This window comes from Cimex lectularius, unplaced genomic scaffold (genome assembly GCF_000648675.2).
Source record: "Cimex lectularius strain Harlan isolate CLEC.00 unplaced genomic scaffold, Clec_2.1 scaffold14, whole genome shotgun sequence".
Classification (NCBI taxonomy): domain Eukaryota; kingdom Metazoa; phylum Arthropoda; class Insecta; order Hemiptera; family Cimicidae; genus Cimex; species Cimex lectularius.
Window position 1 is genome coordinate 1,985,270 of NW_019392637.1, and position 15,112 is coordinate 2,000,381.

At 37.7% G+C, this 15,112-nt stretch overlaps 2 protein-coding genes across 4 annotated transcripts; one reads left to right on the top strand and one right to left on the bottom strand.

Moving 5' to 3' along the window:
- Nucleotides 1–371: 371 nt before the first annotated feature.
- LOC106673274 (60S ribosomal protein L37) lies at nucleotides 372–5,050 on the bottom strand. Its single transcript, XM_014405350.1, has 4 exons — nucleotides 4,976–5,050; nucleotides 4,568–4,703; nucleotides 555–639; nucleotides 372–480 (listed from the first exon to the last, which is right to left on the bottom strand). The coding sequence occupies exons 1-4, from the start codon at nucleotides 4,976–4,978 to the stop codon at nucleotides 432–434; spliced, it is 273 nt and encodes a 90-aa protein (XP_014260836.1). The 5' UTR covers nucleotides 4,979–5,050; the 3' UTR covers nucleotides 372–431.
- Nucleotides 5,051–6,130: 1,080 nt separating this feature from the next.
- LOC106673273 lies at nucleotides 6,131–11,967 on the top strand. 3 transcript variants are annotated; one of them, XM_014405349.2, is made up of 8 exons: nucleotides 6,131–6,350; nucleotides 8,104–8,780; nucleotides 8,839–9,240; nucleotides 9,325–9,560; nucleotides 9,627–9,762; nucleotides 10,561–10,825; nucleotides 10,898–11,445; nucleotides 11,576–11,967. In XM_014405349.2, the coding sequence occupies exons 2-7, from the start codon at nucleotides 8,119–8,121 to the stop codon at nucleotides 11,441–11,443; spliced, it is 2,247 nt and encodes a 748-aa protein (XP_014260835.1). In that variant the 5' UTR covers nucleotides 6,131–6,350; nucleotides 8,104–8,118; the 3' UTR covers nucleotides 11,444–11,445; nucleotides 11,576–11,967. The 3 variants fall into 3 exon arrangements, with proteins under 3 accessions (XP_014260835.1, XP_014260833.1, XP_014260834.1); XM_014405347.2 differs by having other exon boundaries at nucleotides 10,898–11,439; nucleotides 11,576–11,822; XM_014405348.2 differs by lacking the exon at nucleotides 6,131–6,350 and adding an exon at nucleotides 7,862–7,884 and having other exon boundaries at nucleotides 10,898–11,439; nucleotides 11,576–11,822.
- The last annotated feature ends 3,145 nt before the right edge of the window (nucleotides 11,968–15,112 follow it).

Below are 15,112 nucleotides of genomic sequence, written 5' to 3' on the forward strand. Positions count from 1 at the left end.
GAAGGGTGGCTCCACGAAGTGTGCAGGAATTCAACTTAAAAGAGCATTCATAGAGATTTAATGAATTTATTAGCATGAATGTAAAGTGTGAGAGGGTAAACAGTGGAATATCGAGTACTCCAATCTTTCTATTTGATTGATATATAAATAAGAAAAAAAATGTTTTTAGGTGAAAATTGCATGCATTTGGTGGGCCTAACTTGGGTGGTGGTACGGATAAAACGACAGACCACCCAAGGGAGGTAATAGGTTCAATTCTGCATATGTGCAACCATATATAAATCTACAATTTTATCTGTTCAAAATTTGAATATTCAGGGGAAATAAAACAGCATTAGGAAACTCAGAAATAAACATACAATTTTAACTAATTAGTTTTAAAAAACTGTTTTTTTATTTGTTTTAAAAGGGAAATAATAAACAAAGACATACTACGAGGTAACCTTCTTAGTAGGACGGGGGCCTTCCCTGAAACCATTCCTGCGAACAATAACTGATGTGAGAAAAACACCGAACGCCAATAATAAGGGTCGGTAAAATAAAACTTTGCTCACCTGAAGCGCCTCCTAACCACCTTCAAGTACCTCATCCTACCGGTTCCGGTCGTCTTCCTCCTCTGAGCCTTGACGCTCCAGTTATCTGTCAGGTGCAAAATGAAACGATTGTAAATATAACAGTTTACAAGGTGAATTTTATTAAAATGTGCTTAACAAGTATATTCAGATTTAGGACGGATTAACATGGTTCAGTGCCAAATTAATGAAACAAACGATAAACATAAAATTTGTGCACCCTTAGGGGTTAGTTAAATTTTGCCATAATTAGATAAATGACTAATATTCAAGTGTATTTACCCCAGGAGAGTGTATAAAACAGGAAAAAAATAGAAAAAACTATAAAACTTCACAACTGAATAGAAAACCTAGAGAATAACCTTAAAGGTTAGGTAGGTTTAGGTATCTAAACAGGTACAGGTTTAGCGGATGAACATTACAAAATGTTCTGATTTTGAAGTTTAAACCCCTAGGGTCACTTAATTGTACATTTAAACAGATAATAAAGAGGTTGATATCCCATCCAAATGATACAAGTTTTGGAAATTGAAGAAGAAGAAAAATAAGAGATTACTATTCATCTAGATAACCAATATTAGCTAGTGTTTATATACCAAAAATTATTATGAGGTTTTTTAAAACTTTAATATGATGTATGAGATCAAGCAATTAGGTTAAATATGGCTGGCGGTGGATTGCCACAAGGGATGGATATTGAGTACTCAATGTTTATAAAACATCGATGGCCAACCATCCGATTTTTGTATAACATCTATATTTTAACTCAAACCATCGATGACCCGATCAAACATTATCATTACGACTTTAAAAAAATTCTGTGGTTTTATCATATTAAATATAATTGCACTTTATGACCACTTCTAATTTATATCGCTCAGAAAAACAAGACAAATGTATCCAAATCTTCATCGATAGTCAATGCCACCATTAAAATTAATAGAAGAAAGCCCACGGAAGAAATACTGTCTAGCGAGTATGAAAAAGGGAGGTTTTTCATTTTAATGTTTCGTTGTTGCTCCTCCTTTCGATGGTTAATACTAGTGTGTTAATTCATAATTTTCATTGTTTATCTTTTGTTTTAAGTTTATTATTTATTTTTCAATTCCTATAGTCTCATAGGAAATAAAAAGTATTCTCTGGCTTTTAGGATAATAATAAATACAATTAATGGGGTGGGGGGAGATAGCCAAACCAAACATTGATGTTTTTGGGTTCGATATCCATCCCTATTCGCCAGACTATATTCACAAATGTTAAGGAACTAAAATCGTACAGAGGTAAATTGTCTGTTTTAAATCATTTACACACTCATGGTTTTGGCCGTGACACCCATTGATTAGATGGGACATAAAGCCGTCCTCTTGTATGACAGGAATTACCTCCAGACATGCTGTATGCTGCACAAATGTTTTTTTTTTACTAAATTTGGCTTTTGTTTACATATAGACTAAATATTATACATATAAGTGGATTATTATTATTTTAATTTAGAAGACATGTGAAATCAAGTGGCCGGGTTAAATAGCCGACGGCTTATCACATGACACCGATAAGTGACAACCAAGCAAAAGAAAATTTTGCAAGAGATTCAAATGGAAGTTTACTGTAATTTATAAATTACTGTTGTTGTAATAACTGACACATCTTTTCAATATATTCCTGCTTGTCAAGAGATCAATAAACGCAATTTGGAGCATTGATACATTCATGATTTAGAGTTTATTGTAAAATTAATGTAGGCCCTGATTATGACCTTAAAATAGGTGGTTGAAAACTTGGCAGTAAGAAATGAATTTGCTTTTTTCTTCAAGACTATACTTTGATCTAGACTGTTCCTGAATTGTTTTAGTTTTTAATTTTGTATTTTAAATAACTAATTAGCACTGACAACTCCAGGAGGAAAGCACATTTGGGTCAAAAATGATCTTAGTTAAGCTTATTACATGGATATTTATACTTTTTGAAATTATTGGTTATTGGATTTCCAAGACTGTTATGTCGGGCCAACCATTCTTAACAAACAGAAACAATGCTATGTCGTTCACTCATTTATACATCTATACTACTTAGGAAAAGTTTATTACTGAAAAATATATAGCAGTAAAGAAGTATGGGGGCCGCAGTAGCCAAGTGGTTAGGGCGATAGATTCTCGGCTAGTCCGATCGAGTTCCACCGTTGTCTCCAGACTTTTGATGCGTAAGGGTGGCCGCAACTGAAAAAATTCCCACGGCACTCATCAATAGAAGGTCTGGGGCAGGATTGGATCCCAGCGACCCTGAATTTGGTTTAAACCCCCTTCAAAAATTAGTTTCTTCGATTGAAGAACACCGGGGCTCAAAATCCCACACCTGTTATGTGCCACCAAAAATGGAGCCAGGAAGGAAGTACAATAAGCTCTAAACTAAAGCTGCAGTGCTCAGGGGGAACTCCTCAAGTTCCCCTGGTATCATCAATTGGGAGAAAATAAACAAAAAAGAAGAGATAGATAGATAGAGAGAGAGAACCTTTCGATCAGTTTCCATGCATCGAAAACCTCCAACCAATTTTTGGATCAAACTGTGGAGGAACTCAAAGACTTAAGTTGGGCCAACCGAAATAAAGCTACATTTTTCTTTCATTAATACATCTATACTAGTTAGGAATCGTTTATTATTAAAAAATAAATAGAAGTAACTAAGTAATGTACTTAATAGTTACTTAATAAGTAATTCACTAATTTCGTGGTCCGCTTGACCAATTAATATATTACAATTAATTAAGGTTTTTAGTTGAAATGAAAAAAAGTTAATGGCACGAGCGGGATTCGATTAATAAGTAATGTTTGGCTACTTTTGAGTTCGGCTACTTTGTCAAGGCAATATAGAGGAGTGTGGGGAAATTAGGTCTAATCACCGCCTCCTCGAGAGGGTAAAATGGTAGAGTCCAGGCAATCAAGGGCCTTGGTGTTCAGGTGTCGACCTGAACCCGAGAATAGAGAAAGGACTGTTCTAATTTGGCCAATTATTGCAAGAGTAATTCAGGTATTTCTTTCAAAGGCACATTTTCATTTTATTTTAATTATATTGATTTATTAAATCCCAAATTTCATTTTATTTTTTCTTTACCCTGATTTTATTTTTATTAATTAGAAACCATAGTGTTCAGTTAAACTTTCTGTTTATTTACCCTCTTTATTATTTCTATACAAATATAACGTTAGCTTCCACTACAGGTGTACCTCGAAACGATGATGATACCAACTTCATGAATATTTGTGCACTTTGAAGTGGATGAGAAAACCGACAATTATCTGAGCGAGGAGAGCACTGAATATTGTTGGTCAGCGAATAACCGAGCACCTGGCCCCAGTAGTTGGGATTTGGCAAATCTTCACTTGGCATTTGGTGAATCCCACACGTCTGGAGCCACCATGGAAGTTTGTGATGAGAGAGAGAGAGAGAGAGAGAGAGAGAGAGAGAGAGAGAGAGAGAAAGTAAGTAGGAGAGAAGCGAGAACCTGATGCAGGATGTCTAGAGATTAGGCTGTTCTTTTCTGACGATTGTTTTACGCATTACGGACCATTTGGGTTTTACTATCAAGAAAGCCATTAAATGACGGTTCCTTAACGTGGTAAAAGCAATAAAACTATTGTCTCTACCATGTACATCGCTGTCGACCACTAACTTCTCTTTGATCAAGACTTTCAGTGGCGAGATACTACCCTGGACGGTAGTAGAGCATGGCAAATCTAGGACCTGGGCTGTTCAGACTGCAACTGTTTTTTTTCTTTATTTTTAATCTAAAGAATATAAAACGTTTAATAACACAACGAAGGTAAACAATAGTTATTAAGCCTCGAACACGAACGTCAAAGTGAATGACGAATGTACTGACAAGTTTACAACGCAAATGTGTAATGAGATAATGTATTTAAATCAGGGATAAAATTGACGAGACAATTTGGATCAGTAAATAATTATTATACCAATTTAAAAAAATAAAATCAACTTACAGTGTCGCAGTTTTTTGCTCGGGTATCCACACTGGGAGCATTTCGACTTTTGGATGTGGTAGGAAGACCGCCCGCACCTCCTGCATAGGGTGTGGGTCTTGTTACGCCTCTTACCAAAACTCGATGTACCCTTCGTCTGTAAAATTTCAAAACAAAAAGTTAGGTTTTTGGGTTAAAAAACACACGAAAAATACGGGGAGTGAAAAGAAAATCTGCAGAGTGGACGACCACGACGAAGGGTTAGAGTCGGACCGACGTGACGGTCTTTCTCAAAAAAACAATTTAAAAACCCCGTCAAATTTTGAATTCCATTCAAAATGCAAACTTTTACGTTTAATTAATTTTTATTTAACAAGATCGTCGAGGGAAATTGAGATTAAAATGGATAAAAAATAAACATGAACTTACCATGTCTCCAACGAGAAAGGCACGCACACACGAGACGAAGTAGGATGGTGCAATGTGACCAACTTAACTCTATCACTAAAACAACAAAAAAATAAATAAATACACAAAAAACAAAATGAAAGTAAATCGACATGAAAACTAAAATAATAAACGATATAAAAATAATTACAATATTTTATCATACTTATTTTATTTAACAAATTAAACAAAAATTGTGGAAGGGGCGCCCAATCCTAATTTGTTTTTAGCTAGAGGACTTTTAACGACTTTTTTATTTCAGTGTCGATGTGATTCTCCCAGTTTTTTTAAATATTTATTTTTTAAGGGGTAAACTAAAAAAAAGTTTATTTTTAATTGAAACTGAAATTTTTAAATCCTTACCGAACCGTTCACCCACCAATTCAATAACTCAATGAATCATTGATTCAATTAATGACTGGAATATGGAATAAACTTGGAATGATTAACTGGCTGATTGAAATATTATCTAACCCACTCACTCACTGAACTATTCACTCAATTTCAACCTATCCCCTTTGTTGAATAACTATTCACTGATCAGCTCGCTCACTGATAAAATGACTGACCAGTTTATTATCTAATCAATAGTAATATTAATCATTGGCTGTCTTAAATATCAACTGACCCACTCGACTGAATGAACCATTCACAGGCAAGTTCATTAATTCAATCAAACACTGAGTAATTCGCTTACCGAAATATGATCAATTTCAACTGATCTCCTTCATTCAATGAACTATTCAATGATCAACTCGCTAACTGAAATAATGACTGACCAGTTGATTATCTAATCAATAGCTACATTATTCACTGACTTTCTTAAATATCAACTGACCCACCCAACTCACTTAACTATTCACCGACAAATTCATTAAATCAATCAAACACTGAGTAATTAACTTAGTGTAATGTGATCACTTTCACTCAATCCCCTTAGCTCAATGAAATATTCACTTATCCGCTCTCTGAACCAACTTATTGACCTTCTCGCTTGCTTAACTATTCAATCATAAATTCGTAAAACGATTACAATAATATTTTTCGGGGTGATTTTTTATTTTTCAATAAATATAATCTGTCGTTCTGATATGTCGGTAGCTTTTTGATCTGTGGTGGCGCCACCTCCGCGCCGCCGGCCCGGTTCACCGAATCACCATATTGGATTTCACACACCTCGGGGTGACTGTGTTTCATGAGACGCCGTCCGCCAGCGAGCCTCCGAACGAAGCCTCTTGCCGCCGACGCCGCCGATTCGAGCGTCCGCCGACCCAGAAAAGCGTCGAAGAACGGCCAGCGGAGGCCGGACGAGCCGGAGCCACGCCGCGACCTTCCCAGACACCAGCCCGACGGCGAGGTTAGCGATTTTTAATACGTTTTAACCGAACTCGATTACTCTGTGTAAGATGCAGACGAAGGTTTTTGTTCTGAGAAAAAAAATCAATATTACTTTTTTTTTTGGCTTTTGTTCAAAATCCAATCGACATATCAGTCAAAGATCTCAAAACCACAAAAATACCGGCGTCAGTCATTTGTTTCTCCTCCCCCTTCGATTTCATCCATAACTCGTTCAAAATACTTAAATGATAATCAAAAATATTTAAAATAGAATAAAATAAGTAAATTTGTTTGTTTCTTTTCCAATCGGGACCCGTTCCGACGAACCGGCCGGACACGCCGTAGCATTGTGACAAAAAATGGCGGGAAAACAAATAAATTTCTATTTTGATGCAGTTTTTCCTAAAGAAAAGAAACAAGTTTCTGTTTTTCTTTCTTATGTCCTATCCATTGGGAACGTAATGGACTCGCTTTTGTTTTTCCTTTTCCCCGGGTCTTATCCGAGCAGCAAGAAACATTGCTCTCCGCAATGGCCATGTTTCGGAATGATCCCTGTCTTGCATTTAACATTAATATTGGCCACAACTACTTAACTGACCCATTAAAAATTGCAAATCGAAGATTTAGCAGATTTCGAGCTGTTACTGGACAGATCGGTCGTCCTATTTTATCAGAAAGCTCTTGACCAATTAGCTGCGGTACCTCTACATTGGAGAGCTCGTGTCATTATGCTATAATTACTCATAAATAGCTCGTAGTTTGATATATTACATATTAAAACCTGCATTTTGTTGAATATTTTATAATACCTGTTTTTTTATTATTTTCGTTGGTCTGACAGGTAACTGGTCGACCTCATGGCTTATGTCGGCCCACCATTGTCTACAAATCCAATGTAAATTAATAACTTTCAAACAGTAAACTGGCTGATTAACGATTAAAATCACTTTTGTTAAATTTTTAAAATATTTTAGGTCTCTTTTCTGTCAATATTCAGTCTCGGATGAAACCTTCAGCTTTTCTGACCAGATCAGACAGCCTATGTCATCCACTACCATTATTTATGCTATATTTACTCATAAACACTCCTAGTTTGATGTATTAAATATTAAAAAATGTATTTTGTTAAATATTTGATAATACCTGTGTTTTTTTTATTAGTTTCGCTGGTCTGATAGATAACCGGTCGACCCCATGACTTGTATCAGCTCACCATTGTCTACAAATCCAATTATTTGTGTAAAATTAACAACTATCAAATGGTAAACTGTTCGATTAAAGATTAAAATGAGCCTTTTGTTGAATAGTTAATATTTTAGATCTCTTTTCTGTTGCTGCTCCAGTCACGGATGAAACCTTCCACCTTTCTGTCTAGATCGGACAGCTTGTTTCAATCAATACGATTATTTATGCTAAATTTACTCATAATTAACTTTCAATTTGCTAAATAAATCTTTAATAGTAATTTTTCGTGTATTTTTTAATTTTGAGTGGCTTTTGTCGGGCTGGTTTGATAACCAGTCGACTGTCACGGTCGTATCTAGCAATGAAAGGTAACAAGCCCAAATATTTATGTTTATATATAAAATAATGGAATATTAAGTGTTCATTTGGCCAATTAATTTTTTTTTTTTAAAGTTGGATATTTTATAGGTTTGTTGGTCCCTTCAGCCTCAATTGAGATGTCCCAGTTTTTAATCAGTTGGAGGCTTGTCACTTTATATTACTTCTGAAATATTTATCAATTAGGTATTATTTTTGCTTTGTTGCAGTTATGGTATTGAGAGATGGAGGGAAAGGTTTATGTAGAAAAAGGCACGTTTTGTGCAGTGAAGAACTGCAACAGCAGTTACCATATAACGAGACACTTGAGCGGTGATGAGGCCATCAATTATTTCCGATGTCCCCGCGACGAAGCTGTGAAAATGAAATGGATTGAGGCCTGTGGGCGGGCGCAAGTCCAGTACGTGTGCTCGCTCCATTTTGAAGAGGAGCAGCTCGTACGCGACCATGAGAACAGGAGTGTATCACTCCAGCCTGGTTCGATACCGACTCTCAACCTGCCGAAGAACGAGACCGCCGAAGACGTGGTTGTCGAGCAGGTCATGCTCATGGAACCTGTCTCGATGCCGGCCAGGGGCACAAAGCCTATCGCCCGGAAGTCAACTGTCCCTCCCATACTCAAAAAGCCGATGCGAAAGAAGGACGACGACGACCTGGAAGAGTTCAGCAGGATGATGGAAAGCGAAGTAGAGCCGGTGGAGAAAAGTGAGTCAGTCGAGAAAATAACCGAAGAGGAGTTGCTCGAATGCCTGTCGTCCCCGAGCCACAGGGAGGAGGAGAAAACCGAAGAGGTCGATCCATCACTGCCAGAAGCCTACGTTCTCCTATCTAAATGCGATCTCCCTGAGAACACGACAACTGTGTATTTAGAAAATGAAAACAAACTGTAATTATTATTTAACTTTTTGTGTGTTAAATGTACAATATATTTATTGATATTTTAGACAGGAGGAGAAGGAATGTTGCGTAGGGGATTGCCCGAACACGGAGTCGACTAGGATACGAGGCAAGCCGCTCATGTTCTACGAGTTCCCAAAGGACTCAAAGGCTAGGCGTAAGTGGATCGAATGGACGAAGGTCCACCCAAAGAGGATGGACCCGATTTACATATGCTCAGATCACTTCACGCTCGCCGACTTTGACGAAAAGAACGAGACTGAGCTGAAATCGTACGCCGTGCCAAGCAAGAAGCCACGACGTGAGGAGAGAATGCGTGAAGAGGCGCCGCCCGAGAAGCAGGGCCGGTCGCGTCTTAAGTCGACTCATGTCGTACGGCATGAGTTGGAGTCCGAGCCCGAAGAAGACGAAGAAGCCAAAAAAGCCAAAAAGGCAAAATTTTCACCAAAGTAATTTTTTTTTTAAAATAGAAGTAACAATAAAAACCTTTTTCGACTCAGAACCCTAAATAGAAATTCTTAATCTAATTTCAGAAAGACTGCAGAGGAAGAAAAGAAAGCAAGAAAGTCGTCCAAGCTGAGTGGCATTAAATGCTGCGTTGAGGGCTGTTTGACGAAACAGGGCGACGGACTTCATTTCTATCCGTTCCCGAATGAAAAACCCGTACGGGCTGCTTGGCTCGTCGCTTCCAAGTATTCAGGCCCGATGACAGAAACGACGGCTGTGTGCTCGAGGCACTTCTTGGCCAAAGACTTTGTCCCAACGCCTGGTCAGTTAACACTTATTAAAATATTAAATAAGTAATAATAATAGTAATTTTTTATTGAAACTCCAGGATCCGTACTTCCATCGACTAGGTTACGAAGGGGTACGATACCTTCTAAGTTTCTACCTGACAAATCAAAGAAGTTCAAAGCGACTCGGAAACGGAAAATACTCAAAGAATCGTCCTCTGAAGACGAAGGTCCTGAGTAAGTATCATTGTTTAAATTTTTTCGACTATTTACTCATTCCCTCTTTGGCTAAATCATGGACAAATTGAACGACTCATTGACCTCATTTACCGACAATGATTCCTTTTTTTAACTGTTCACTTTTTGACTGACTGAAACTATTTACATGGATGCTCACCAACTGAACTGTTAAATGACCCGTTCACTCATTGAACTTTACCTTGACACATTTACTCACTGAACTATTCACTGATATGTTCATTCACTGTACTTTTCTTTAATTGTTTCACTCATTGAACTGTTAAATGACCTGTTTGCTCACTGAACTTTGACCCTCTCACTTACTGAACTTTTCTTTAATCTTTCCACTCACTGATCCTTCTACTCACTGAATTGTTAAATGTTTGGCTATACTTTTTTTTTGTTAAATGTTTACTACTAACTTTTCTTAGATCCATATACCATTAAAATTTCTCACTGATCCGTTCACTCACTTATTTTTGTTTTTCACTCACCGAACTGTTCACTAACTTGTTAACTCTTTCTACCTCTTAACTAGTCCCTGTTGAGTTCCCCGTAGCTCAATCACTTAACCTACCTGCCCACTCCCTGAACCATCAATCGACCTTTACCGTCAATTACTGCACTGTTGACAGGATCACTTCGCTTACTGAACTGTTCACTCACTAGCTCACTGACCGAAGATTGTCTTGTTAAATCAATTGAACTGTCGATTTATCGTTTCACTTACTCCTCCCACAGACTTGCCATGTTCAATCGACGTTCTCTTCTGTAATTTTTAAAATTTATTTTTAGTTCGTATCTCGACCAGTTGCCGCCTGAAATAAGGAAAGGGCTCGAACAGAAAGAAGAGAAGACGAAGAAGCTTGGTAAGAAAATTGAGATAATCGCCGAGTTCGACGAGGAGAACGACGGTTCGATAAAGAAATCGTACAAAGTTGTTATCAAGAAGATCAAACGTAAAGGGCCGGAGGGCGAGAGAAAACGTGGCCTACTCATGGACTGCAAAAACAGCCTGATACTTGTCAAGAAGATAATTGAAGGGCTCGACATCACTCGGGTAAGTCTTCGATGCGACCAATTTTGATCAATTTTTGTATTAATTTAATTTTTTTTTTTAATAAATGTAAAGATGCAGGAAATTAAATTTAAGCCTGGAGATGTCGAAGAATCTCGAGTGGTTTTGACAGGGACAGGCGGCGGTCCGAAGCCCCAAGGGTCGTTGCCGGTGCTCACGTCTTTAAACCAGGGGTCGATGTCACCGGTCACAACTCTCAAAGTGCCCGTCGTCAAGACACAAGACGGCCAGGCATTCGTCCGCGTTCCGAACCCAAGCGGCCAGCAGGTCCAGATCTCGCTGCCGCAGTCGTTCATTGTCCAGGGCCAGCAGCAGCAGCCGCTCCTCCTCCTCCAGGGCCAAGGCCTCCAGAAGCAGGTGCTGCTCAAGGCGCCACCACTAGTCAAGACGCAGGACAAGAGTCCGTCAACATCCTCCCTGGCAACGACGACTGCTACGACTACGACTGCCTCGGCCGACAAGCCTATCCTGCCCAAGTCTAATGCTGCTGTCAAACAAGACGAGGAGAAAGAAAAACGAGCCCTCAACAGTGCCGAAGAGCTTGCCAAAATGGAGGATGAGATGGCCAAGTGCAAACTGGCCTTCGAACTTCAAAGGTAAAGGTAATTTGATTTTTATTTCATTTTATACATTTATAACTACTCTTCTCAATACAATCAATAAAACAATATTATTTATCAATTATTACCTTTAATTTTATATTTTATAAAAGTATGTAAACTTATTTTGCAGGTACAAGAACAGCGCACAGAAACAGGGAGCCAAGATCAAAGTGCTCCAGCAGTCAAAGAGGAGGCTCGAGCGCCGTCTACACGTACTCAAAAAGACACTCGACCTGGCGCGCAAGGAGAGTTTCATGTGCGTACTTGAACCGGACGTTGAAGGAAAAGCGTGAGGCACAGGTCTTTTCCTCTATTTTACATCGTATTTTTTCCCAATCAAGTGTAAATAGAACGATTAAAGGAAAAAAAAGTTTTGACTCTTGAGGGAACAGCCTTGCTTGCCCCCCTCCAAAGTTTAAAAAATATTTTATTTTCATGAAGTGTAAATTTTGTAAATTGTTGTTTAGGAAAAAAAGCACAAGAAAGAAGGTATATTTTATTTTTAAAAAACAATAAAACATTTAAAAATAATGTTAGTGTACAATTTTTGTTTACTTATTTGCAAATTAGAACATCAAAGCACTCACAAACACAAGAAATAAGCTGAAAAATGCAAATGTACACATTAAAGTAGCACAAATGGATGGAAGAACTAAAACAAAAGAATGAACGAACGACTCACTGCACCCATGTACGACACAGTGCTTGAACGAATGACTAGCAGAAATAGTAACCTACAATTTTAAGTAATGAACGATTCACTAGATCAATGAACAGTATATTTAACAAATACGAATGAACGAACGACTCGCAGGAACGAACTAAAACATATTTGAATGAACGATTCGTTGAATCAAAGATTGACGTCGTGAACAAACGACTCGCTGAACCAAAGATTTATGCAATGAACGAACGATTGTCTGTATCAAAGAATTATTCAATTAAAAACTCACTGAACCAATGAACTTTATAGTGAACGAACGAACGACTCTCTGGACGATGGATTATTAGATGAACGACTCAGATTTATGATGTGATATAGTGAACGAACGACTCAGTGAACTAAGATTGATACGATGAATGAACGATTAACTGAATCCAAGAATTTAATTGATTAAAGACTGAACCGATGAACAGTATAGTGAACGAACGACTCACTGGACTGATGATTATTAGATGAATTCTCACTGAATTAAAAATTGAAATAGTGATCGAACAACTCAACTAAAGGTTGGTATAATTAACGAACGTCTCACTGAACTGAATATTGATATAGTGATCGAACGACTCAACTAAAGATTGGTATAGTGAACAAACGACTTGCAGAATTAAAGATTGATTGATGAACGAACGACTCTACTAAAGAATTGATATAGTGATCGATCGACTCTACTAAAGATTTATTAGTGAACGAACGAATGACTCAAAGAAACAACGAACAAAAACTTTCTAAAAAAAACGGACCACTCCAAGAACTAATCAATGATCGATTGAACGGACAAACTACTCACAGAAAAAATGGACGATTTAGTGAACTGAACCAATGAACGATTCTCTAATTCATCAACGATTAACGAAACACTGAACGGTATAATGAACAAACGGACTACTCACTGAACCTAAAGATTGTTTTAACGAACGAACGAATCATAGATGCACGAACGAAAAACACGCCAACGCACGATTTATTGAACAAATTTCTTATGAAATGAACGACTCGCTGAAATAATAAACAATGAAAACAAATTAAAGGACGACTCGAAGAACCGATTGACGATGAACTCAAAGAAATAACACACGGTATAGTGAACGAACAATTCACCGAACTAAAGATTGATGTAGTGAACTAAAGACTCGAAACGATAAATTAATACTTAATGAACGATTCACTTGGCCATTGTACTTTTGACTGAACGAACGATTTGCTGAACCATTGTACGATTGAGTGAGTGATCAAATAAACATGAAGTGCATACACTGCAAAATTAAAGTACTTTTTAAAAATATCTTCCCTTTTAATTTATCCGATTTAATTATTTTTTTGAAATATTTCTTACTTTTGTCGATTTTACATGATTGGAGGTTTTTTCTCCTTTTAATTTTCGGGGTCCCACACGACATTGTCTTCTTATTCTCCTTGTCCCATTGTTTAATAAAATTTGCACAAATTAGCCCGAATTGCGTGCCCGGCTCGGGTTAAACAATTTCCTCTCATTGAATTGGAGAAGGAAAAGAAAAATAAATAAAGCAATTTTCGATAAACCGCCTTCCCCTCCCCCACCTTGTGAGAAAGACGCGGAGGTCGTCACCGCCTTTCCATTCAACAGATTTCATAAAACATAAAATTATAATTTTAATTTTCGTTTGTTCACGTAAAATTTCTCGCCTCCCGGGTACACACGCCGTTGGGCATTCGGGCCTCGGGGCACAGCGAGAATCGACGGACCCCCCCCTCGGAAAGGCGGAATTCGAGGAATTTACAAAAATTGGAAAAGCGTCAAAACGACTAGAAAACCAGCCGGCCGGACTAGAAAGTCGCGTTAATTTTCAAACGGCAATGAAAACTGCAAATAATCAAGAAAAAAGAAACCACTTTGACAACAGTGCCTGAACACACTGATATAATCCAGGGGATTAAGGACGATGCATTTCTGTATTTGCCTTTAAACGAATTGGTCTGTTTTGCTGAAGTACGAGATTTGTCGAATGACAGCATGATTGACATGCTTGTCGTGTTGTATCATAACCCTGATCGATACGCAGGATTTGTTGTGTGACAACTATGATTTATAATGTGTTTTGTGGTAACACTGATTGTTATGTCGGATGTGTTTTGTAGTAACACTTATGTCGGATGTGTTTTGTGATAACCCTGATTGATAAGTCGAATGAGTTGTGTTGCAACACTGATTGTTATGTTGGATGTGTTTTGTGATAACACTGATTGATATGGTGTCGGATGTGTAGTGTGGCAATACTGACTGCATATCGGATGTGTTTTGTTGTAACACTGATTAATTGGCCCCGATTGCCCTCCAACATAACCCTAATTGATACGCAGGATTTGTTGTGACAACTATGATTTATAATGTCGGATGTGTTTTGTGGTAACACTGATTGTTATGTCGGATGTGTTTTGTGATAACCCTGATTGATAAGTCGAATGTGTTTTGTGACAACAATGATTGATACGTCGGATGTGTTTTGTGATAACACTGATTGATATGGTGTCAGATCTGTAGTGTGGCAATACTGACTATATATCGGATGCGTTTTGTAGTAACACTGATTGTTATGTCGGATGAGTTTTGTTGTAACCCTGATTAATATATTTGACGCGTTTATGGCAAAACTGATTGTTTTATCCTGCAACAATGATCCCTATGTTGCTTGGCCAATCTAGTTGATATGTAAGAAATGTATTATTTGTAACACTTGTGGATAGGTAACTTATACTCATAATTACCCAGATTTGAGTGCTATGTGGCTAATCCTTGTTTTGCAACGAGTTTCTTGCGTTAATTCATTTATTTCTGTTTCCCACTCGTATTAGTCCAAGGTGGGGCTAACAATTTAATAATTTATTATTATGTGTCGCAAACCCCGTGTCGGAAACCGTGGATTGTCTTAGCATAATGCTTAATTAAGCCCCTCCGGGTGCCATTAG